This window comes from Sapajus apella, unplaced genomic scaffold (genome assembly GCF_009761245.1).
Source record: "Sapajus apella isolate SASKATOON/1434 unplaced genomic scaffold, GSC_monkey_1.0 scaffold49, whole genome shotgun sequence".
In the NCBI taxonomy this organism is placed as follows: domain Eukaryota; kingdom Metazoa; phylum Chordata; class Mammalia; order Primates; family Cebidae; genus Sapajus; species Sapajus apella.
Genome location: NW_022436989.1, coordinates 15,234,974 through 15,260,512, shown reverse-complemented (window position 1 = coordinate 15,260,512; position 25,539 = coordinate 15,234,974). Strand labels below are relative to the sequence as shown.

Below are 25,539 nucleotides of genomic sequence, written 5' to 3'. Positions count from 1 at the left end.
TGGCTGCCTGTGGGGTGGTGCTTCTGGATGGAACACAGGGTGCACAGTGACACATTTGGCGACCACTGAGGCAGGAGATTGACCCCACCCCAGCCCTCCAGGTCAGCCAGGGCAACCCTGAAGGGCTGGAGGGGGACACGTCCTGGTGAGTGCACCCGCCCTCTGGGTTCCAGGTGAGATGCCCTTACTTCGTAGCCTTTTGAGCCCATCTCCCCCAGGAAAGAAGGATGCTCTCTGGCAGGTGCACCTCAGAGCACTTTCTGTGTTTTCACCTCACTTAGAAATTCAGCCTCTAAACATCATTTGAGTGGCACGGAGAACTAAAGCCACAAACTCCCAACTTGAGAAAATGTAATATTTATATATTTTCAAAAGCCAAAATGGTTTTAACATAGCTATACTGATTCAAAAAAGAAGTCTTTTTCCCCTGAGCCCTCCTGCCACGTGGTGAAATCTTGGACTTGAGCTCCCTGGGCCCCTGTCCAGTTGCCCTCCTGTGGACTCCCTTCTAGCTTACCCGTTTACCAGGTGTTTGAAGCTGCTGACAGTTTAAATTTTGTTTCAAAAACTGGCTTTCTCCTTCTTTTTTTCTGCAACATTTTGCCTTGGGGCCTAGAAAGGAACCTTTAGTCACTGATTACTGTAGGCAGATATTACTTCACCTGGTATGGGTTTCTTCCCTGCAGACTTCTCACAAACACTTGCACACGTTCAGACTCACCCTGTACGGGGCACGCTGATGCTATTTCCTAGGACACGCCTCTGCTAAGGCTTGGTTTTTGTTGGGATGTGTGTGATTCCATGTGTTCCACCATGCAGAGGAGATGCTGACAGTCAGCTCTGTGGCTTTCAGGGTCCTCCTATGGTGCCTTCGTATATGGCATCAGAATGGTGCCAACTGGAGTAGGCTGAGAACCAGGAACAGGAATTCTGCTTCTGAACAGCTTCATTTTCGGACCAGAGGATTGTTTTCACCAGAGGAGGCGTGATGGGAGCTTAGGGGCTATGTGCTCTGTTTCTGAAGTTGCACAACCGAGCGTTCATTTGCATTCATTTGACAAGTCCTGCTGTGTTCCTTTACTTGTTCTCTCCCGTATTATGGGCTTAAGGGTCGCTTATTTCAACATCTCTATATTGTCCCTGAAAGCTCAATAATGATTGAATTACGGAATTTAAAGAGCTTGTCATATAAATACATTTAAAGTGAAAAAGATGAACTTTTTTCCCCAGTGAATACAGGCAACCATCAATCAAAGGAATACATCCTAGAAATGAAAGGCACGGGGTAAAGCCTGCCTCCTTTGCAGGTCCCATCTGTTCTTGGGAGGACAGTCCACACATACTGCTCCTGGGCCCTCTGTGGCCGAGCACAAACAGCTGTCATACAAAGGAGGCTCTGTATTTGTTCATTATGTTGGAACCGGAAGTGGAAGGGGCTTTCTTGTCAAAGAAGGCACATATGAGTACCATAGTTACGGGACAAAAATATTTCTCCTGGAAAATCTATAGGAGCCTTTGTGCGATGTTCAGCAGCGTGTGTGGGGGGTGGGTGTGAATATATCTGTGTAGGTGAAATGAGGATAATGCGGTCATGTGAACAAATCAAGTCAAGAAAAGATCAGATGATACGGAGAATCCTGATTCTCCTTTAGAGACAGGCAGGAGTTCTCTGGCTATTCTGAAGAGTGAAGTTACTGCTCATGATATTGCAACATAAGGGCATTTGCAACTTTTTTTTTTTTAAATGATTCTTTTGTTCCAGTTATTGACTAGCACCAGTCACTCCAGCATTTGTCTTATGGACAAGGTGAGGGCGAAATTGCATTGGATGTGGCAGGGTGATTCTGCACTTTGAGGTTCATGTTTATGGTGTGACTAAGGGACTGAAGAATTCATCTGAAAATTTTGCTTGCCCCCCATCCTCTCCCTGCTATATCAGAATAGCATACAGTTAAGAACACAGGCCCAACCTGAACGCAGGACTTAGATCCTTGCTCACTGCATGCATGACCTTGCATGATCTGAAAAATGGTGATGTTGATGATAGCACTACCAACTGCGTGGTGATGCTGTGTACTCAGGAAAGTCTTTAGAACTACTAGAGTTGACTGAGGCTGGAATGGCTTCTGTCATAGAGTTGAGCGTTCACTTGTAGTGGAGAGAGTCAAGTGCGGCTGAATGGCTGTACCTGCAGATGTTCACAGGTCATGGAGGTGCGGGACAAGATGACCTCAGAGCTTCCCTCCACCAGTGACCACACACGTAATGTGAAGCCTACTAAACCTGTAATGGGGTAAATTGTATTCCTTCCAATGATATGTCCAAATCCGAGCCCCTGATACCTGTGAATGTGACCATTCCTGGAAATAAGATATTTGCAGATTTAAGGATCTTGAGATAAGATCATCCTCAATTTAGGGTGGGTCCTAAATCCAATGACTGGTATTTTTTATGAGAAGGGAGGGAGAGATCACAGATGACACAGACACACAGAAAGGAACACCACGTGAAGATGGAGGCAGAGATTGGGGTGAGGTATCTCAAGCCAAGGCGTGCTAAGGGCTGCTGGCAAGCACCAGAAGCTGGGAGAGAGGCATGGGAAGCATTCTCCCTCGGAGCCTCCAGAAGGAACCCACTGTACTAACACCTTAACTTTGGATTTCTGGCTGCTGGGACAATGACAGGGCAAGCTTCTGTTGTTTCAAGCCACCCAGTTTTCGATACTTTGTCATGGCAGTGTTAGGCAGCTAATTCCGTATCTCACGCGTTACAACACTGAGTGCTGGCAATTGACTGCCACTGTGGTGACCATCAGCAGGCAACTGTGTGGTTACTCCAGTTCTGTGAATATTCCCAACCCAAGATTGCCGCTGTCAGTTAACTTACTGAAAATTACCGAAAAAGTAAAAGCTCTTCCACATACCCCATTTATGGATAGACTTCAGAGAACAGAAAGCTTATTATGGAATAAGCAAATTACTACCTTTGGGATCAGTAGAGTGTCTGCAGTTCAAATCCCTATCAAAAGTGAGTTCACATAAAAAACACTAGTGTGTTATCCATATGTTATATTTTGTATAAGTGTATGTAATACACAATATTTTTGTGTATAATAACAATATTTTTGTATATAATGTTTGTATATTTGCAAATATACAAATTCAGCATAGGAAGACCCACAATGCCAGATCAAGTATTGCAATGTCAGTCACAGCAGGAACAAAGGCTCTTCCCAGAAACCTGTCTTCACTGTGCATTTCTTCACCAGAACAACTTGCTGTACTTAAGGCACAGGGCATTTGGATCTAGAGACATAGCTGTTGTGACTCATCGTTTCTATAAGCTTGGTGATTGGTCCCAGGCTGTCCTATCTGTCCCTGATCCAGGGACGAATTGGCGTTTTCAGTGGCTACTTTGAGTCCAGATGTTAACAGATCAGGCTGAAAGGATGATGCAGTAATAGCACTTTTACAAGCAATAGAAGGCAAGCTCCTTGAATGTAAGGGCAAGGGCAGATATTTATTCCTCCACTAAATCTAAGGACTAAAAGCTTAGGTGGAGAGAGGGCTCAAATGCGAATTCACTTCTCATGCTCCCTTTGTGACCTCTTTTAAGGAAAGCCAGATTTGAGGAACGGGATTTTCCTAAGGGGAGAAAGCATTGTCTTCACCACTTGGTGTATTTTTCTTGGAAGACTATTGGTTTCCTAGAATTTTTACTTAGAATTCCAGATAGTCCAACGATGCTTTCTAGGTACTGTGGCTTTCACTGTGGTGAAAGTTTTGGCTACAGTACTTTTCTGTAACCCAGTCACAAAGCCTTTGGGGATGGCGATAGCATAGGGATTGTCCTTCCAACTAGTTGCTCTCCAACTAGAAAGGAGAATCCCCTTTTCTTTGAGTCACAGAGGGTGGAGAGGCTCAACATTCTCATTCTCTGTTTGGGTTACCCTGTGGCTGGTGTCATTTCCATTTATAGCCATGTATTGGCTGACAAGCGTGACACAATCCTGACCCAAAGCATGAGACACTCTCGCACATTTCTAGGTTAAGAACACTAAAAAGCAGGCTCATCGGGTTATTTTTTGTTATTAATAGATTTCTGCATAACCTGATGCTTCAACTTCCCAAGACCTCATTTCTTCCAGAGTAGCTGAGGTAGCTGGAACTTTATTATATTCTGGTATCAAATTCTGCCTTGGTAATATGTACAGTGCCTCAGAAACTGGGGACTCCACATCACTGTCCTGTGTCATGTAGTTCTGTCTCTTTGTGGAAGCCATTATTCTCCGAAACCCCTCACTCACCTGCCTACCTTGCCAACATTCCCTGCTCCTGGGTTACCCTTCATTGTATTCTATTCATGGGTAACCATGCTTTGCCAGGGACCATGCCAAATACTTGAAAGATGAAGGAGGTCATTGATAGAGAGGACACGCAAGTAAGTAGAGGGCTCAGATAAAATGTGATGAGAGGTATGTACACGGATTTTTACGCAACAAAGGAGATAGGCAAGGAGCCCGTGAATTACTCTGCAAATGCTGGACCCCCTTGACTGGGATGTTTTTGGAGCAGACTCCAGTGTCTTCCAACACCTATCCCTGGCTGGACCCCTTGTCACCGACTCATCACAAGGTGAAGGTATAGTTCCAGGGGGCTGCCCCACCAGGGCACCCTGTCTTTTGCAGTTCCAGGGTGGGATGTGCATTGTCTACTTGGACCTAGGAACTCCCTTCAGCAGTTCTCCTGTGGACCTCTATCGAAGCCACCCTACAAAGTGAGCATGCACTCTGGTTTAGGAAACTTTTCTTGAGAGATTTATTCTGTAGCCTCCCTAACATTCCATTCTGGCGTTTATTCCATTAATTTAGAGAAAGCACCCTTTATGTGAAGGGCCCTGAAAGGCATAGAAGAGGACAAAGTATAAGACTTGATTTCTGCTCTCAGCTATTAAAACTGGAGAGGCAAGGCAATAGAAAGATAGGGATGATATGATATTTAAACAAATGTTCTACAGTGTTTCTCAAGATAGTGTTCTTTTCCTGTTAGGGGGCTTTTCAGTAAGCAGTTTCAATGAAAGGGCAGTGACAGTAAGAGATGATTTTGGGTTATTTTCTGCATAGGCATCCTCAATAAGGAAGGCTGTGCTCACCTGTGTTTGAAATGTGCAAGCTTGATTCTTCTCTCTTTTCTCCTTTATTAGTCTGGCTAGGAGTCTATTTTGTTAGTCTTTTCAAAAAACCAACTCCTGGATTCACTGATTTTTTTGAAGAGATTTTCGTATCTCTACCTGCTTTAGTTCTGCTCTGATCTTGGTTATTTCTTGTCTTCTGCTAGCTTTTGAATTTGTTTGCTCTTGCCTCTCTAATTCATTTAGAGACGAGGGTGTCAATTTTATCTTTACCGCTTTCTCCTGTGAGCAGGTAGTGCTATAAATTTTCCTGTAAACACTGCTTTAGTTGTGTCCCAGAGATTCTGGCACGTTATGTCTTGTTCTCATTGGCTTCAGAGAACTGATTTATTTCTGCCTTAATTTCATTACTTACCCAGTAGTTATTCAGGAGCAGATTGTTCAATTTCCATGTAGTTGTGTGGTTTTGAGTGAGTTTCTTTTTTTTTTTTTGAGACAGAGTTTCGCTCTTGTTACCCAGGCTGGAGTGCAATGGCGCGATCTCGGCTCACCGCAACCTCCGCCTCCTGGGCGGCAATTCTCAGGCAATTCTCCTGCCTCAGCCTCCTGAGTAGCTGGGATTACAGGCACGCGCCACCATGCCCAGCTAGTTTTTTGTATTTTTAGTAGAGACGGGGTTTCACCACGTTGACCAGGATGGTCTCGATCTCTTGACCTCGTGATCCACCCGCCTCGGCCTCCCAAAGTGCTGGGATTACAGGCTTGAGCCACCGCGCCCGGCCTTGAGTGAGTTTCTTAATCCTGAGTTCTAATTTGGTTGCACTGTGGTCTGAGAGACTGTTTGTTATGATTTCTGTTCTTTTGCATTTGCCGAGGAGTGTTTTACTTCCAATTACACGGTCAATTTTAGAGTAAGTGCGATGTGGTGCTGAGAAGAACGTATACTCTGTTGATTTGGGGTGGAGAGTTCTGTAGATGTCTATTGGGTCCACTTAGACTGGAGCTGAGTTCACGTCCTGGATATCCTTGTTAATTTTCTGTCTCGTTGATCTGTCTGATATTGACAGTGGGGTGTTAAAGTCTCCCACGATGATTGTGTGGAAGTCTCAGTCTCTTCATAGGTCTCTACTTGCTTTATAGATCTGGGTGCTCCTGTATTGGGTGCGTATATGTTTAGGATAACTACCTCTTCGTGCAGCCAGGCTCAAGTAACGGTATTGTTCTTTTCATCCTTCCTCTCCTACTCGCCTCCCCCACTCCTCACAAAATATGGAAATCCTGTCCCCGAGTAGTCTTGATCACAATACACAACCTCACAGCCAAAAGAATGTATTTTTAACCCTGAGACTCCGAAAACGGCTTAAATCATTCATGCTGTCGTCTATTAGTCTGCCGCTGTGTTGTTATTTTTCCCAGGCTTAATGAGCCCTCGTGGCACTGTGCTGCCTTGGAGCACGCCGGCAGCTTCAAGCAAAGACAAGCCCGCTCTTAAAATATGCAAGTCATCAGCCTTTCTTGGAAAATGCTATGGGGAAGGTGCTCTGGACAAGAAAACAGATGATTTTCGCAGACTGTTCTGTAGTTAATTTGGGTCATGAAGCCCACTGTGGCTCAAGGAGTTTAGGGGATAGAAAAGGGGCTTTTGAAGGATTAACAACCAGATAGGAAGAAAGAAACAAATGAAGGGTAATCCTGGTTTTCTTTTGAGACCAATAAGAAAAAGTTGTTTGAAAAGAGGACATTCCACCATTGTTGTTGTTATTGAAGGAGAGCTGCTCTTCTCATGTACCCCAGGCTTTCTAGTATTTAAGGGGTGAGGGACTGCAGGGGCTGCTCAAACCTGGCTGCTGATATGACACCAGGAGCCAGGGTGACATGGGGGCCATGGTGCCAGCTACAGGCAGTGTGAGGTGGACCGTGTTAGCCCTGGACATCAAGCCTGGAGTGACAGGTGGCCCGAAAACCGCTGGATACAAGCAAGGGCTTTGAAATCAACTAGGCTCTCATGATCAGGCATTGCTTACAAATAAAAATATTTATTTAATAGGGAGTTTTAGAAAATGCTCCTCTTATTATTTTTCCTTGGGTTTTGAATAGCAAGGAGTGTAGAGATCCTGTCCTTTAACCCTTTCTTTGTGCGGATGAGAGATATGAGGTCAGGGAAGTTTAGTGGGCTCGCGGATGCACATAGGGTTCACAGGAGAACCCTATGCAGTGGGAGGGTTGATTGGCCTCTGCCTCAGAATTCTTTTCACCCTAACTTTTCCTGTGCATTTGTTTATGTGTGCTGGGGATCACTCTAGGTGCTTTGCACACATTAAACATATCTAATCTTTAACTGTGAGAGGTGGCTGCCATCATTTTTATTTAATTCCACTTTGCATTAAAGGACTTTGGCACAGTGAGGTCAGGTCTGTTGACTGCAGTCTCCTGCCTGGAAGTGACAAGTCAGGATTCAGGCCAGACAGTGGGAGCCTCTGGAGTAGCCCTCCAAACCTCTATCCTACATGGCTCACACAGCCTCTAAATAGGATTTCATGACGAATCTGACATCCTAACCATCATCTATAACATCATATCCCTGAGCACTGGGCAGCTGGGGAAGCATTTCAAGGTACTCAAGGACAAGGCACCCATCAGCATAGATGGGTGCAAACTCAATGCTATTGCTAGCTCGCTGCAGCTATTTGGCCCAAAGGAAAACAGAATTCATGTAGAGCTGATGGCTTGGAGACTAGACATAGAAGATTGCAAGCCAGATGCAAGTCTAGTTTCTGGGGTTCATCTGTGAACAGACATGTGGGTGGAGGCCCAGAAGCCAGGCCACCCTTCAGGATTGACTCTTAGTTCCTTACGTGCCACTTGAGCAGCCAGTCATCATCCTTTCTGCAACTCAGCTGATATACTCAAGGCTGGGCATGTCACTTCTCTTCTAGTCATTCCACTTTTGGTCCACTTCTATATGTTCATTCTCAAACTAGGGCATTGTCTTCGAGACCCACTCTGGCCAAGACCAGGGGTCATGTTTAGTCCTGGAAGGACCCCCAGAAGATGGAGGTAGTTCTTCGTTGACTAGAGGGGAGCAGGACCATCTGTGCTTTAAGGTCATCCTGATTTCCTGGTGGTCCTTAATACGAAATAAACTACACCAGGCTTGATTTCTCTGGGTCAGCGGTGTTCAAAGCCCTTGACTCACCCTGGACCTGGGCTTGTCAGAAATTGCTCTAAACTCAGGTGGATGTATGGGAGGGTCTGCACATCTCCTTTCTGTTCTGGTGCATTTGTGTTGGCATGCCCATGTAGTGGGAGATGCCCTAGGGACTTAGTCCTGACATAGTGACCTAGAGAGGGTTTGAGTATAAAACTTTAGCTTGACTCCCTGGTTCCTGGCAGGGTCAATAAATATTTGTGGACTCAGTGAATGAATGAACCAAAGTCTGATAAGAAGTGTTTCTAGAGCACAGAATGTGCGTGCTGTTCTGACACATGATGACCCTACCATCCTTTGAGGACCCACCACATAGCTCAGTTTTGACACCAACTTGTGATTTTTTTTTCTTTGAGGCAGGGTCTCACTCTGTCATCCACGGTGGAGTGTAGTGGCACAGTCCTAACTTACTGCAGCCTTAAACTCCTCAACTCAAGTGGTCCTCCTGCCTCAGCTTCCTGAGTACTTGGGAGAACAGGTGTGTGCTACCATGCCAGCTAATTAAAAAAAAATTTTTATAGACAGGGTCTCACCATGTTGCCCAGGATGGTCTCAAACTCCTCACCTCAAGCAATCCTCCCATCTTGGCCTCTGAAAGTGCTGGTTTTACAAGTGTGAGCCACCAACCCCTGGTCCCGCCTGTGATGTTTTTTACCAGCTCATTCATATTTGTACATATGGTTTTTGCTCAACACTGACACCTGGGGATAGCGTCCTAAATTGCAAGCACAGTGCCTAGCATTAACTAGTGTCAGGACTATGGTGTGGAAAACCATAAGAATGGAGCCTCTGGAGTTATGCAGAAAGAAGTAGCCCTACCAGGAAGATGTGATCTTACAAATAACCTATCTGATGACAATGACTTTCTTGTCTTCCCTTAGGGCTACATAATCAGCGCCATCTGATTTAGTTGTAAGAAGAAAGGTGCTGATGGGAAATGCCATTATTTAAAAATACCTGGAAACTACTGATCTAGTTTTAGACCAATATTTGTCCCGCATTTCATATTAGAACCAATAGAATGATAGAAGTAAGAGCTATGGTAATATTAATAGCTGCTATTTATTGAGCACCTGTGAACACACTACTAGGCCCTGTATATTTATTATTTCTAATCCTCTTGGTAACATAACACATAGGAATTATCACTTTCATTTTACAAATTAGGAAATGGAGCTTTGATTTAGTAGCATGCCTGAGTTCATGGTAGGGGCTGAGTTTGAATCTCAATTTGCTTGACCTCAAAGGTTGTGTTCTTTCATTCTGCTTCAAGAGTTCTGTGTAACTCCAGGGGTACCATTCACATTGTAGTCAGTGTACATGGCACTTTTGGGGTTGTGTGACTTGCAGCCATCCTCTTTCCATCATGCCCACCACCTCTCCAGAAGCCAATCAGTTATGTCTCTTCTAAGCTAAATGGGTGACAAGTAATTTTAAAATGAATAATGTATCCTGTAGTAGATGCATTGACTATTTAGCTAGTTTTAGCATCCTGAATTTCAAAATTTTTAATCTTGCAGCCTGTGGACAAAAATCACATTTTGCCTCTAATTCTCAACCCTGGAGAGCATCAATTAGTTGTGAAGTTGCTTTCAAAATTAAGCCCAATTTATACTCATATTAAAAACATCCAACGTAATCACATGTGAAATGGAGGCTAATGGCCCTGTACCACCCCAGCCTCACCATAGTGATGGTGTTGAGGGTAAAAATGATGATAATGTCAATAGCAGCAATAATAATAGTTGACCATTGTTGAGCACCCATTATCTCCTTGACTCCTGTAGACACCCTATAAGGGAAGTAATTAGTATTGTTCCAATTTTCAGAGGAGGAAATGAGGTGTAGAGATGCTAATTATCTTGACAAAGCTTAGTTGACTGCACTGGTAAGTTGCGAAGTTAACCTAGGTTAGTCTGAGTTCACAGCCTTGCTCTTAACCACTTACACTAAACAGCCTTTCAATTGTAAGAGGAGCTTTTGGTTTTTGCTTTGAAAGGAGAAACAAATATCTAGTGATAATAATATGCCTAATAATTATCCTGCACAAAATAAACAATATTGCCATTTATCTCCACCTCTAAGGCAATCCTGAGTGAAGCGTCTGCCATTTTGATTATGACACACTTGCTATCTCTTCTTAAAGGATTTATTTTCATCCCTAGTATGGTGACATTCTATTGGATCTCTGATTTTTATAAGGACATTCGTGAATTTTCAGAAAAAAAATTTTCAGATTCATTTTATCCTGACATCTTTTAAAATTAAATATCTCTCTCCAAACATATTGGTGGGGAAGACTTGGTGTCATAAGTTAAGTAGGGATATAATTACAGCCCAAAGGTATGGGGCAAAATGGAGCAGTTCCCTCATTGGTCAGAGTTCTGTCATTGGCCCAACCTCTTGTCCTCCACAAATCTGAGTGCAGGTGGGACACCAAGAGCCTCCCTGAGACTTGCGCTGCTCGGAAACGTGGCTTGCTATTTCTGCTACAGGCTCCCTGGCCCAGGCTCCAACAAAGTTATAGTCGTGAACATAGGACTTGAAGAGGAGGCTGATGTCAAGAAGCCAACATTCCCTCACCTTTTCAACCTTCGACAAGGCTGAAATTTCTCCCATGATATCACTGGACGGAAGGGCAGAGGGAGTCCACAATGAAGAAAGTGGGAACAGGGAGAGAGAATCCAGGCGGGAAAAGGGGACCGACTGGGCGGCCATAGCTGTGAGGGTTTCCGAGCCGCATTAGACACACCCTTTGCTTCAGGGTCGCCATCTCTGTTTGTATCTCCTTCCTCTCCTTTTGACCCAGCATCCACTGCTTTGCTTTGAAATAAACTCCTTTACAGTGTGTGGAAGTCTCAGTTACTCGGCATTGTATCTTATGGGAATAGTTGTTCAGCCTCCGTGTGTATCCAGGGTGTGTAGGCCTTGCAGTGGAGACTGTGTGTTAATGTCCTTGTAGCCAAGAACAGCTGCTCTGAAAGTGTCTGGCTGTGTTTTAATGGCCACCACATAGCACAGGCAAGTGAAGAAACAAATACATCATTTTTAAGTAACACAAATCACAACAGAAACATGAAACTTATGAAAGTGAGATCCGTTTAGTGTTAATTTTTCTTAAACAGGAATCCTTTGTAGTTGTAAGATAGGTAATGTATACATGGCTAACTAGTTGGATTAAAAAACAGCTAAGTCAATGATTAGTAGGTTTCTTATGTAATGATTTAATAAAATCATTAAAAATGCATACAATACTTCTTTATTTTGATCAGATGGACACATTGTTCCATTTCACAATTACACCCTGACTTCCATTTCTGAAGTGATAACCCAAAGGTTACTGGTGGTGAAGGAGAGTGTCCCAGTCCTCCCCGCGTTGGAGGGGCAGAGCTTAATTCTTGGATGTGCATCCTCATTGGAATTGATTTAGAGAGTGGCTTGGTGAAAACCAAAGAAAGGGTTTATCTCAGAGCCTCCTGCTCTTGTTTGAACAGCCTGCAGGGATTAACTTGTGGTTGGGACTGAGCCAGAGAGATAAATGACACAGCCCTCGTGTGCTCACATTCAGAGGGCGCTCTTGCCAAATGGGACAACGAAGAATTGTGTTAAAGAGATTTCCGAACATCTTAATACAGCAGAATGATACAGTCTGCTCTCTGAACTTTCTGTGGAGCGCTAAGCCAAGCCTCAGAGGATTGTGGCATGTTCCGAGTGTTTCATATGCAAGTGACATCTAACAGGGGAAAACAAAACACTTGGGAACACCGTTGGGTGGGGTAGGTCCCCTGCATTTTTCAGCACGGATTTTTCTCAACAATCTATTCTTATAAGCAAAGGAAGTAAATTCACAAAAGTTTGGGTGGGGTGGTGGTAAGGAAGGAGGAAAGCACTAAATTTTATTACAGTGCTTCTCAAAATTGAGAGACTGAATTTTCCGAATTCAGACTTTCATTGGGAATGTCTTACAAATGTACACATTGTCCCCTACACGTGATATAGAATTGTTCAGCAATAGATGATTTCAGAAAACATAATCAGTGTAAACTCTGACAAGGAAAGGCATGCAAATAGTTTTTAAACAGCCTGCATCCTTATATAGCCCTAGTGTTACTGGGGTGGGCTTATACAGCCAGGTCAGTGAGTAGAGGGACTTGCACCTTATCCAGGGTTTGGCTTCTAAAGCTAAAACCTAAGGCATAAATGAAGCACATTTAAAGTCACCCTTGAAAATTCCTTAAGTTACCCATACAGTACACAGGTTTTGTATGTTTGGGTCTTTTGTTTTTTCTTTTCTCTTTATTGAGACGGAGTCTTGCTCTGTCAGCAGGCTGGAGTACAGTGGCACGATCTCAGCTCACTGCAACCTCTGCCTCCTGGTCTCAAGCGATTCTTCTGCCTCAGCCTCCCAAGTAGCTGGGGACTACAGGCGCACGCCACCATGCCCAGCTAATGTTTGTATTTTTAGTAGAGACAGGGTTCCACCACGTTGGCCAGAATGGTCTCGATCTCCTGACCTTGTGATCCGCCCACCTGGGCCTCCCAAAATGCTGGGATTACAGACGTGAGCCACTGCGCCCGTCTGGGTCTTTTCAGTAATACAAATGCGGAAGTGTACAATGCAGAACACTTAATAGAATATACATGCAAAGTAGAATTTTCCTGAGTTTTTATTGCATAAAACATTCACGTAGAGCGTACCTGGTTGAATGTATGGAAGTTACATGTGCATGTGATATGACTGCATTTGTGGATAGAACCTTTACTGCTTCCTCCTCTCTAGCACCTAAGAGGTTCCTATATCCTTCCCAACGTACTTAAACTGCAGGAGGAAACTGGCCTTCCTAGCTTCGTATGACTGGCCCTTTGAAAGAGAGGAAAGTGTGTCCACGCTGGGGAGGGGCAGCTGCAGGAAACATCCTGAGCTTGTAAAAAATCTGACCCCAAGAACCACCCTGAGTTGACCTCCCAACATCCTGGTTCCCGTGCCTCAGGCTCCAACCCTGATTAGTTCACAGGCCCTGGAGTCATCTACGCCTCTTTGGCCTTGACCTTCGACGTTCAGCCTAGTCACCTTCTACTCCACTTTTTTCTCATAGATTCGCCGTTTTCATCCTGTCCATATTCTCCCAGCATCCTGCCAAGACTTAGCCACAGTTTCTAATTCTGCTGCCCCTGCTGTAAGCGGGTCAGTTACACAGCACTGTCCCTCTCCAGGTGAGGTGGCACATGACGGGGTGGGGTAGGTCTGATACCCCTGCACTCCCTCCACCCATGCCGTGAAATATAGTGAGACGAGAGCATTGCATTCTTCGTTCTGAAAGAGGTTTCGACTGTTTTGATTTGTGGAAGGTAGATGTCATGAAGAGTTGCATAATTAAACCAGTACAGAGGAAAACCTGGCAGAGAAGTGAGTTGCAGGGCTAGGTTTACATACAGGGTGACAAACCTGTCTCTTAAAGATCCTGGGAGTTGTTGTCACATGGTGACAGTGTACGATGGTGGCTGAGGACACTGCCCTTCATGCCTCTCAATCTCAATACCTATAGTTAAGAAGAAGCCCTCAATACCTGTAATTAAGAAGATGGGAGTTTTATCCATCTTATCTTTGGATATTTAGGCAGAATGCAAATATTTTCCCAATCCTTTGAAAATCTCTTTCTTTTTAAACCTTAATGGATTCTAAGGTAGCAACAAGGCCTTTCTGATGTTACCTGTACAACAAAAACTGAGCCTAGACTTCCTATAATTTCTTCTTTTTGGTCAAAGGAGTCACCCTCCAACTGACATATTTATAACACGTCCCTGTGATAAGGAGAAACTGCTTACTTATCTCTGAGTCTCATGACAGAGCATCAGAAAAAAGATACTACAGTCCCTCAAACACACAGCAGTTTGAGACAAAAATGACACTCTAATCTGAAGCTGAACAGGTTCTGTCTTCCATTAAACCTGTATCCCCGTTTTATTATATAGTTGAGCCAGTTATATATGACTCACTGGGAAAGTGCATTTTATGATCTTGTTAGAAGAAATGGTTTCTCTGGGATCATTTTAAGCCAATAATTTTATACCTAGCTCCTCCTAAATATCTAGGACATTAACTTATTAGCCATTCTGGTGTCAAGCCTAATACTTTTTAAATACTTAAAACAAATACCAGGAAACTGTGGGGGTTGGAGAATAGATTTTCCATAGGCATTTAGTACTTTCAGACATCGGGGGATCGATCTCAGCGGATTTAGTAGGAAAAGGCTTGATTCTCTGCTTCCTCTGCGCATGGAGCTTTCATTTTATGTAGCAGGAGGGACGGCACGCATGTGGGATAAAGCTGGGCTGATTATTTCAAAACCAGGCTCATGTCTATTTGACTGACAAGGTCCTGGCCCCTGGCCAGGGTGACAGCACCGGAACGTCGTTTCTTCTGTGGGGCTCTGCTGGCTGGGCCTGTGTGGAGGTATGCAGACCAGGGGATGTGCAGGCTGCAGTTGACAGGACACTTGAAAATCTCAGAGGGCAGGGGAGGCCTGGGGACTGAAGGGGAACCTGACTTTGATGATGGGGGAGGGAAGCACGGCAGCCTGCTAGGAAAGGACCTGAAAGAGGGATTCCTAAACATGCGTGTATGTGTGAGTATGTGCGTAAAAGCAGCTGTAGATCACAAATAATTTGTTCTATTGCAAATCCCACTCAATTCTGCGAGCTCTCCTGACATCTGATCCTGTTGATGGTTTTGGAAACACTGTTCTTCACTGGCTTCTATAGACATCTCCTCCTGGGGGTTCTTTGCTTCCCTGACCACTCCATCTCGTTCTCTGTACTGGCCCTTCCTTCTCGTCCTGTCTTTTAAGGACAGAGTGTTGCTCTGTCACCCAGGCTTGAGTGCAGTGGCAGGATCTCAGCTCACTGCCACTTTTGCCTGCCAGGTTCAAGCAATTCTCCTGCCTCAGCCTCTCAAGCTCCCAAGTAGCTGAGACTGCAGGTGCCCACCGCCACACCTGGCTATTTTTTGTGTTTGTGTTTTTAATAGAGATGGTGTTTCACCATGCTAGCCAGGCTGGTCTCAAACTCCTGGCCTCGTGATCCGCCCGCCTCAGCCTCCCAAAGTGCTGGGATTACAGGCGTGAACCACCGCTCCCAGCCTTTAGGTTTTGTTCTTTTGGTTCTGTCCCCAGGCAGGTTTTCATTTCCCTGCACATGCCTGGTGTGGTAGGCAGAATAATGGCCCTCCCAAAGACGTCCATGCCCTGATACCCAGAACCTGGTGAAGATGGCTGTTACAAGGCCAAAGAGATTTTGCAGACGTGAGGAAGGTTATAGATCCCGAGGTAAGGAGAGCATCCTGGTTTATTTAGATGGGTCCAGTCGAATCACATGAGCCCTTACAATAGAAGACTTTCTCAGGCTGGGCACAGAGGAGCCACGAGGTAGAGGGAGTGGCAGTGAGGTTTGAAGTGTGAGAGGTACTGGATGACATGCCACTGCAGGCTTTGGAGATGGAGGGGGGCCCATGAGCCAGGGCAAGTGGGCGGCCTCTGAAGTTGACAGCAAGCAAGAAGATGAGGATCTCAGCCTAGGGACACAGGAAACTGGATTCTGCCAACAACCTGCAGGAGTTCAAAAATGGCTTGAACCCCAGAACCTCCAGAAGGGAGCATAGCCCTGCATTCACCATGGTTTTAGCCTGTGAGACTGGCCAGAGAGCCAGCTGAGTCCTTCTGTGTTGGACCTCTGACCTACAGAACCATGAAACGAATCATTCATGTTGTTTTAACCTGCTAAATATGTGGCAATGCAGTACTGCAGCAATAAAACCAATCCACCCATAGCCAATGGTCTCACGATTCTAATAACTTCAATTAACCCTGTAAACTGATGGTGGATCCCTATTCCCCATTCTGCTGATCCCAAAGCCTCATGACTTTCTTCTGTTGGGCAACTCCGCTTAGGTTTGTTAAAGACATATCCAACCCTACGTATTAGAAACTTGCTGCCAGAAACCTCGAGTCAGTCTGGATTCTTTCCTCTCTGTTTTTTTCTTTGTGAAATCTCACCTTCATTAGGCCTTGGCTGAAATGTCAGCATCTCAAAGAGGTGCCCTCCAACCACCCAACTTAAAATGACAGCCCCCCCAACACACAATCTTCCTTTATGCTTATCAGCATCAGCGTATTATATGTTTACTTACTGCTTTGCTTATTATTAGCTGTCTTCCCTCTGGGAATGTCAGCGCGTATGTATTTTATTTTATTCATTCTATTTAACAAGTAGTAATATAGTGGTTTCCAAGTGTCAGGAAGTGCTCTCAGCATTTTTACAAATATCCACTTATCTAACACTGTTTTTTCACTGTCATAGCCCTGTTAGAATGGTGCCTGGCACATAGTAGTTGCTCAGTAAGTAGCTGAGTGAATGAATGAATGACTTCAGCCTAACACGAAGTCCTGTCAATTCTATTTCCTAAATGCCTTCCCTAACAACCCGCCTTTTTCCATCTGTAATGGACTAAGATACTGGCCGTATCATTCTCCCTTGTAGGACTCTTGAATGGCTTCCCTTTGTTTGTGAGAGAAAATCCACACTCTTACAGGGATTCACACACTTTTCTTGTCATGCCCTCAGCTTTCTGCCTCCATCTTTATTTCTCAAAACTCCCCTCTCATCCTCTCTCACCTTCCTTACAGACTAATCTTTGATCAGCCTGGACATTCAGTTTCCCTGATACGTTCCATCCTCCCTCTACTTCCAAGCCCCTGCATATGAGCTCTTGCCGTTGACATTCCTTCCTACTACCTTTCCTGTTCTCTGCCTTTTTTTTTTTTTTTTTTTTGAGACAGGGTCTTGCTGTGTCATTCAGGCTGGAGTGCAGTGGTGTGATAGCTCACCCAACCTCTGCCTCTCGGGTTCAAGCAGTTCTCTTGCCTCAGCCTCCCGAGTAGCTGGGATTACAGGCATGCACCACTGTGACTGGCTAATTTTTGTATTTTTAGTAGAGACAGTGTTCCGCCATGTTGGCCAGGCTGGTCTTGAACTCCTGACCTCAGGTGATCCACCCACTTCGGCCTGCCAAACTGCTGGGATTACAGGCATGAGCCACTGTGTCCAGCTTTCTCCACTTATTCTTAATATTTCAACTCAGTTCTTTCCCTCCTCCAAGACAGGACACCTCTCTGATCTCCACCTCCATTGAGAAAGTGCCTTTCCTGGTGCTCACGGCTATTCTGTCTTGGTCTCTGTCCTTCCCCTCTCTCTGTGTGTGGTAAAGACTGCCGTACCTGTGCAGTTCCCTCATGCGTTCGCATGGTGCTTGAAGCCGTGAGCTGGAGAGTGCGATCCACAGCTGGCACCTTGCACGGACTGAGCACATACCTGCCGGGTGAGTAAATTGGTTTCCCATGGCTTGGTGAGCCCTGGCAGGCACTCTCCCGAGCCAAGGGGGGCCCTTGTTCTGCCAGTATTGATTTGCGGGCGCAATTATATATGTAAGTGCATTTTCACTGTTCTGCCTTAGGACCCAATTTTTGAAAATTAGATTTTAAATGTCGTATTCTCCTCACTTACATCTTATGCTTCCCGACACTCAGCACATAATTTAAAATGAAAGGCATAGAAAATTGGACTCATTTAGTTTACTCCACTTGAAATCCATGTGAGTCTATTTTTAAATTCTCCCAGACCCTGTGCTCTTTCAGGGTGCGTGAGAGGAAGGAAGGAGGTGGGGGAGAAGGGAAAGAAGACACTCATTGTAAGCTGTTAGAGACGCTGCGTGTTATTGCGCTTTGTTTTAATACATGCAGTTTTCACATTAGCATTACCCCAAATACAATTTCTAAAGCCAAAGACTGAAAACGAGACTGCTGCCACATTTGCTGCTGCATGACGTTCTTGATTGCAGTGAGGGGCTGGCCGTGGCCAGCTTACGGGTGCATCACAGGAGGGAGCTTTAGCATTCTTTCCTTTGCTTTCCAGCTGACATGTTCCACCAGCTCTGCCACACCCATCAGATGGCAGGTGGGGAGCAGATTAAGACATGGTCATAAGCAGGGTGTACAGAGCCCTGGCTTACAAACACCTGTTCTCATAGACGTGAAGGTGAACAGGTGGGTGGGTGGGAGGCTCCCCTTCACCCACAGTCCTGAATCTGAGTTCTTGGGTTAGGATTTGGTACTGCAGCCTTCAGATTGCACGGATATCCCTACATTGGGCTGCTCTGCCTGCCTGCAATGAGAGTTTTCAGGCTTCTTACAGGCAGGAGGTGCTGAGTATTGACACCAAAGCTTGGGCATGTAAGACACCAGTGACCCCTGTTCTGCTAATTCTTAACACTCAGCCAGCTCCCACACCTCCCACTGCCTGTGCTCAGCCCCGGGAGGCTTTCCGACGTGCCCTTTTCTGCTTTATAAAGCAACAGTGGGATTCCAGGAGCAAGGCCAGCAAAGTGAGGTCAGACACACTTTTGTAGGAGAGCTCATAGATTATCCAACAAACGTGTATGGAGAGCCCACCACGGGGTGCTGTCCTCAGGAAACTCGAATTCTGATGGGAAAGACAGAAAAATAAAAAACAAAAAAAATTATCATTGTTAAAAGGACTGCAGAGGCACCAGGAAGGGATCAGAGAGCAAATTATCAGGGTGGCAGGCAGCCAAGAGCTGCCGGGGAAAGTGCCCTCAAAGGCGGGAACATTTAAGACGAGGCTTAAAGGATAAGCAAGCTGCCCCCACAGGGAGGGAGCAGGGCGTGCCAGACAGAGGATGGGGAAAGAGCTCCTGCAGTGGAGATGAGAAAACCAGACCTGGGACGGGAGTGGGGGAGGGGACCAGGGGGCAAGGGAACCAGGGGGACAGGGGACAAGGGAAAGAGGGAACAAGCAAGGCTGACCATGTAGGTCTTGGGAAGGGATCTGGATTTTATTCAAGATCCAGGAGAAACCAGTGCAGGGTATCAAGCAGGTTTTTCTGGGATCTACTTCCAGGAAGAAGGGCAAGTATAGAAAGGTGAAGGGGAGGTGCAGGCTCCTCCCCTCTAGGAGGGAACCTGCTGGTTGGCCCCAAAGAAGACAGCACTCATAGTTTCCATCAGAGTTCAGCATTCAACCTTCCCTGTTTCCCAGCTGTGCTGCATGGAAACAGAAAACGGCACAGCCAGGCCAGGCGCGGTGGCTCATGCCTGTAATCCCAGCACTTTGGGAGGCCAATGTGGGTGGATTACTTGAGGTCAGGAGTTTGATACCAGCCTGGCCAATGTGGTGAAACCCCGTCTCAACTAAAAATACAAAAATTAGCTGGGCATGGTGGCACATGCCTGTAGTCCAAGCTACTTGGAAAGCCGAGGCAGGAGAATCACTTGAACCTGGGAGGCAGAAGTTGCAGTGAGCCGACTGTACCAATACACTCCAGCCTGGGCGACAGAGTGAGACTCTGTCTCAAAAAAAAAAAAAAAAGAAAAGAAAAGAAAGAAGAGGCGGGCACAGTGGCTCACGCCTGTAATCCCAGCACTTTGGGAGACCGAGGTGGGTGGATCACGAAGTCAAGAGATCGAGACCAGCCTGGCCAACATGGTGAAACCCCGGTCTCTACTAAAAATACAAAAATTCGCTGGGTGTGGTGATGCACACATGTAGTCCCAGCTACTTGGGAGGCTGAGGCAGGAGAATTGCTTGAACCCAGGAGGCGGAGGTTGTAGTGAGCCAAGATCCCGCCGCTGCACTCCAGCCTGAATGACAGAGGGAGACTCAGTCTCAAAAGAAAACAAAAAGAAAGAAAACGAAAATGCCATGGCCAGAGGTGCCATGTTTTAGCTTCAGGGAACTGTGTTGAATACTCTGAGTTGTACCAACAGGGACACTCCCAGCCGCCCATGGGCCCTTGTGCTGAGCGCACGGTATTGCCTCCTTCCCTAGCGCTTCTCCCAGGAAAGTACTGTCTGGCAGCCTCATAATACACATTGCTGGGGTTTGTGGGAGATCAAGGATTATGTTCCCCCTGGACTATTTTGAAAAGGTTGAAATTTAGCCCCTTCGTAATGTCATGCTCATAGCTAAGAAGGCTTGCCTTTCTCTCTTCCTTTGTCCATTTCACAATTAACTGGGAATATTGGTAAAAACAGGCTCACTCCTAATGCATGTGGAGCTGGGGCCATGATACATGACAAGGCCGCTATACCATATACCCCCGTAGTTCCAGAGATAAATCAGTCTAGTAAATGGCTAAATATAGCAATGGTCTATTGTCCTACCTTGATGCTTTAAAATGTAGGTTTTGTTAGTATTTAGGCATGGTGAGGCCAACAGATCAGGAGACAGTTGCCATTGAGAGGAATTTGTTACTTACAGTTCCCGAGAGCTGGGACATGCCATGCTATGCCAGGCCACATGGGGATGTACTAGGCTTGGTGAGGAAGCAGAGAGAGTGAGGGGAAGATGTGGGCAAGTGTCTTTACTGCGGTTTCTGTGAGAAAGAATGGGAAAGGCAGGACAGCCAGCCTTGGGATTAGCTAGTTTGAATAATTTCAGTGGGCTCTGGGGTATAGAAGGTGTCCCTAGTTACCTGATGCCAGGAGTAAGGGATAGTGGCCCAGAGTGTGAGAGCCCAATACAGGAGATGGTTGGGGGTGTGAGTCCTGGACTGCTTGATTATCCTAACAAGGATGTAGTCTCAGGTGAATTGTTTACTCTGTCTAGGAATAACCCTGGGAGGAACAGTCCCCCTAGAACCAGCAAGGCCCCAAGATGTCAAAGCATCCTAAATACTGAAAATGAAAAAGAACATGATTAATACACTTGACAAATAGGAATGCAGTGGTGCAATCTTGGCTCAATGCATCCTCTGCCTCCTGGATTCAAGCTATTCTCTCGCCTCAGCCTCCTGAGTAGTTGGGACTACAGACATGCACCACTATGCATGGCTAATTTTTGGATGTTTAGTAGGGATGGAGTTTCACCATGTTGGCCAGGCTGGTCTTGAACTTCTGACCTCGGTAATCCGTCCGCTTCAGCCTCCCAAAATGCTAGGATTACAGGACTGAACCACCTCACCTGGCCACAAATATGACTTCTTAATGATTCATGATTAGGAGAGCAGGTGTGAGTTTAGAATGCTGGAATTCCTTGGATTCTATATCAGAAAGTAGCGGTGCCAGAGTGCTGGTCCCCTGAACCCAGCCTCCAGCTCTACTGGCTGCACGTCTCTCTATCCCTCACCATGACTGTCTTTCAGATGCGTGTGTGGACACTCCAGCATGTGTGTCTGAGCCCGGTCTCCCTGCTCTGCGGTGGGGGCTTGAATGCACTGCCCAGATCCTCCTTCTGGAAGGAGGGTTCTGCTTTCGGCAGCTACCCCCAGCTGTCAGCCTCTTTCATGTTTGTGGGGGCTAAAGAAAATGGCCTTGTCCAAAGTTGCACCTGGATCTGGTATCCAATCAATGCAGAGGCATAAAAGCCTTGTCCTTTATGGTAACTTGGAAGAAGGGCGCCCTGGCTCCAGAGCTCCCTGTGGGTTGGCTGAGGTGTTTGTCAGGTATGCTTTGTGGTGCTGTGCAATCCTGCCTCTTCTCTGCACTTTCACAGGTACAAAGCAGAAGAGACTCCCTAATTAACATCCAGCATGTTAAACTCTACCTCAGGGTCAGCTTCCTGGGGAAGCCCACCCACAGCAGCCCCTTCCACCCAACCTTCCTTCCACACACCCTTAACACAGCCAGTCCCCTGCAGCCTCAGGCCTAGGGATGCACAGTCTGGCCATACTGTGCACACTCAGAAGCCTAAGCTGGGGAAGAGGCTTGCTTGAGTTTAAGAAGTGGTCCCAGGGACTTTGGGCAGGAAATTCCCATGTTCTGGGTACCATGAACACAGACCAAAATCGAAGGGGCACATCTCTTGACCATGTTACCACCGCACCTTGTGGAGGGGCAGTCTGGAGAAATCTGGAGTGAGGGTTCTCTAGCATGATGCCCAGGGCAGGGGCCCTCTTGGATAGGTCCAAGGGCTATTCAGATGAAAGGGTTTTAGAAAATGACTCACTCTGGGGAGAAGCAAAACGCTTTATTCAGCCTGTTTCACTGGGATACTTTGTATTGCATGGTCCTTTCCCACCTGGTGTATGTTTGTCCTAATGAAGCAGATACTTGTTCATCACCCATGTATCTATCACCTGCATATTAAAGGAGAGGAGACCTCTGTGTGTGTGTCTTACTAGCCGGGCACATTTTCTTAGCATCTTTGGCTTCTAGTGATATTAGGTTCATAAGCAAAAGGTGCCCAGTCATGGCCAGTGGGGCCATGTGGTGGGGATGGCCAGTGCCTGGATGTGGACAGCGTGTGTGTGTTTTGGGGTGGGAGTAAGGCGTGGAGTGGTGAATGGAACCTAATAGCCAATGAAAGACCTTCCTCAAACAGGAAGTTGTTCTGACCTCACTTTGTGCTTCCGTGTGGCCAATTTGGCCTTTTTCCTGCCAAATCCATTGGGTGTAAGGAGCAGGCAGTATCTGGGCTGGCTGCTTGGGAACTTCCTAAGACAGCTGAGGAGAGCACCTCCAGACTGGGAAACACCGCCTGGTCCCTGGACCAGCCTTACCGTGGGTGCCATCCTTTGCCACTGAGCACATTCCACGTCTTCCTGCTGGTGTCAGCATCTCGCCCAACAGCAGCAGCCCAGACCAACCATCAGACCCACAAGCTCTTGTGTCTTTTAACAGTTACATATGTAAAGCCTCTGCCTTAGAGGGAAAAGTAAATTCTCTCCTTCTGTGAAATTCCCTCAGTGAAATTCATAAATTATGTTTCATCGCAACTGGGCAACAGTACTGTGTATTTGTAAAAGCATAGCCTTTGGCATAAAACCCAAGTGGGCCTGAATATTTTATTTACTCCTTGAAATAACTTCTCGCAGCCCCAGTCTCCTTATCCTCAAAAGGGATTTAGAGAGTTATTGTGAGAATTAAACAAAATAATGACGCACGTGGAAACATCCTCCCAGGACCCAGTGTGAGCTCACTTTTCCTAGCGTAAGAAGATCAAGTGTGGATTGGGGCTTTTTTTAAACACAAGTTGTTTAAGAAGATAATATTCCATTTTTAAAACAAAGTCCCCCAATTTTTTCCTTCTTCTGTCTATCAAGAAGAATTTTTAAAAGTGTGTGTGTGTGTGTGTGTGTGTGTGTGTGTTAATGCCCGTATTTTAGGGAAATACCAGGAGAAAGAAAGAATGAGACTGCATATTCTCAGATGCAAACCACTAGGTAAGGCAATAAATCGGCATTCTAAGCAATTTTTAAAATATTGTAAATTAATCTCCAGGTCACAACTCTTTCAGTTATATGCACCAGAAAGCAAGAAAGCAAACCGAAATATGCCTGCTGCTGTCAGCAGGGATTGCTGAGAAAAGTTAGCCTGTCTTTCCATTTAGTGAAAGCATCTGACAAGGGCACGTGAGTGGGCGGCTGTGAAGTGAACCTGCTTGGAAGTGATAGTGTTAGCTTTTTACTGACCTGCTTTCCATACCGCAAGCATTTGGTTTTTCTTTTGTCATTGACTCATGCTGATTTATTAGGCTGTGTGCTTCAAGGGCGACAGAAGACTGCATGTAGAAGCAGGTCTGAACCGGGAAAGTGAGAATTACTATATTAGATGATACCCAATTAACTAGTGACAGGCACAGCAGGTAAAATTGGAACGTGGGCTTTATCTACTCTAAGCACTTGCCACATAGCAAACATTTTTAAACCTGGTGAAGTTTCCCTTACTCATTTCTCCTTTCCTTCTTTCTGCCCACTCTCTCTTCCTGTCTAAGCAAGGAGCTGTGTCTACCTATGTGAGTATCAAGACCGACAAGTCTTTGAGATGTGCTCTAGGGTTCAAGGGCAATGGGGCAGAACTCTCTAAGGATGGTGACTTTCTGGGAAGCAGCAGCCACACACCACCCCACAGGACAAAACAGCAGAAGCGGAGGCATCAACACAGTTTGGAATAATTGACTTGACTTTTTTTATGGACAGCTAAGTCACAGGATGGTGTTCCAGTTCTGAAAACACTTTCTCACTCTCTGTGCCTTGGGTACCTCTGCCAGCATGAAGTTACCATAACTCAACACTTTCACTTGCGTCACTCAGTGGTGAAAAGCTGGAAGAATGAGTTAATCTTACATCCACGTTCAAGTGTGGCTATTAGGGCAGTGACAGAAGCTCAGAGCCTGTGCTTTTGGGCAGGCTGATTTCCTGTAGCTACTCTTCCTTCGGTGTGGGATCATGTAGTACATCTAGTATCATAATGTAAACTTGGAGGGAAATGATTTGGAAATTATTGGGAAGGTAAAATGATATGACATGAAATGCCTGCTATTCTAAAACACAAATCTTATTTTATGTGCAGCTGCTGTTTTGGATTATCCATGCCTCCTCCTGCATCATCTAGCATAGATCCCTAACTCAGTCACTTCCTCGGGGAGTCATGTTTAAACCCCCTCAAGCTGGGCCAAATCTCCCTCCATGATGTTCTAAGAATGACTGCTGCTTTTATCACTGAATCTAACTTGTTACTTTTATTAGTCATCTATTGATGTGACTCTTGCTGTCACCAAGCCTTATTTTCTTGAGCCTGTGGATAGCATCATATTCGCTTCTGTGGCCCTAGCGCCTAACGTGGAGTCCAGCATGTGGTAGGCATTTAAGGAACATTAGAGACAAGGTACAGTGAGTGGCTCATGCCTGTAATCTCAGCACTTTGGAAAGTGGAAGTGAGAGGAATGCTTGAGGCCAGGAGTTCGAGACCAGCCTGGGCAACAAAGCAAGCCCTCATCTCTACCAAAAAAAAAAAAAAAAAGGTTGGCTGGGCGCAGTGGCTCACACCTATAGTCTCAGCTATTCAAGAGGTTGAGGTGGGAGGATCACTTGAGTCCAGGAGTTCAAGCCTGCAGTGAGCTATGATCACACCACTGAAGTTTATCCTGGGTGACAAGAGTGAGACCTTGTCTCAAAAAAAAAAAAAGAAAAATATAATAAAGCATTAGGTGAATGTATGAATGACAGTCAAATATATCTCCAAAGAGAAATCCTTTCTTTGTTACTGCTTATTAAATCTGTAGGACTCATATCTGATTATTTTCCTTCTCTCTGTAAAGTCTTATCAACATCAAAGAAAAAGAGACAGAGAATTAACAACAACTTACTGAACGATACCCTGACAATGAGAAATGGATCATTGCCAATTTGA

The 25,539-nt window shown here is 45.6% G+C and overlaps 1 protein-coding gene across 6 annotated transcripts in view; it reads left to right on the top strand.

Annotated features, from left to right (window-relative positions):
- Positions 1-25,539, top strand: part of DISC1 (DISC1 scaffold protein) — a 373,398-nt gene that overhangs the window by 258,900 nt on the left and 88,959 nt on the right. The window contains exon 10 of one of the 6 annotated variants that reach the window (XM_032242437.1): positions 10,834-12,624. The exons of the other annotated variants lie outside the window; for them this stretch is intronic. Coding sequence (XP_032098328.1) covers positions 10,834-10,865 — 32 coding nt within the window. The 3' untranslated portion in view covers positions 10,866-12,624. Of the gene's footprint in view, positions 1-10,833; positions 12,625-25,539 lie in introns of those variants that run through there. 6 annotated transcript variants of the gene reach the window in all.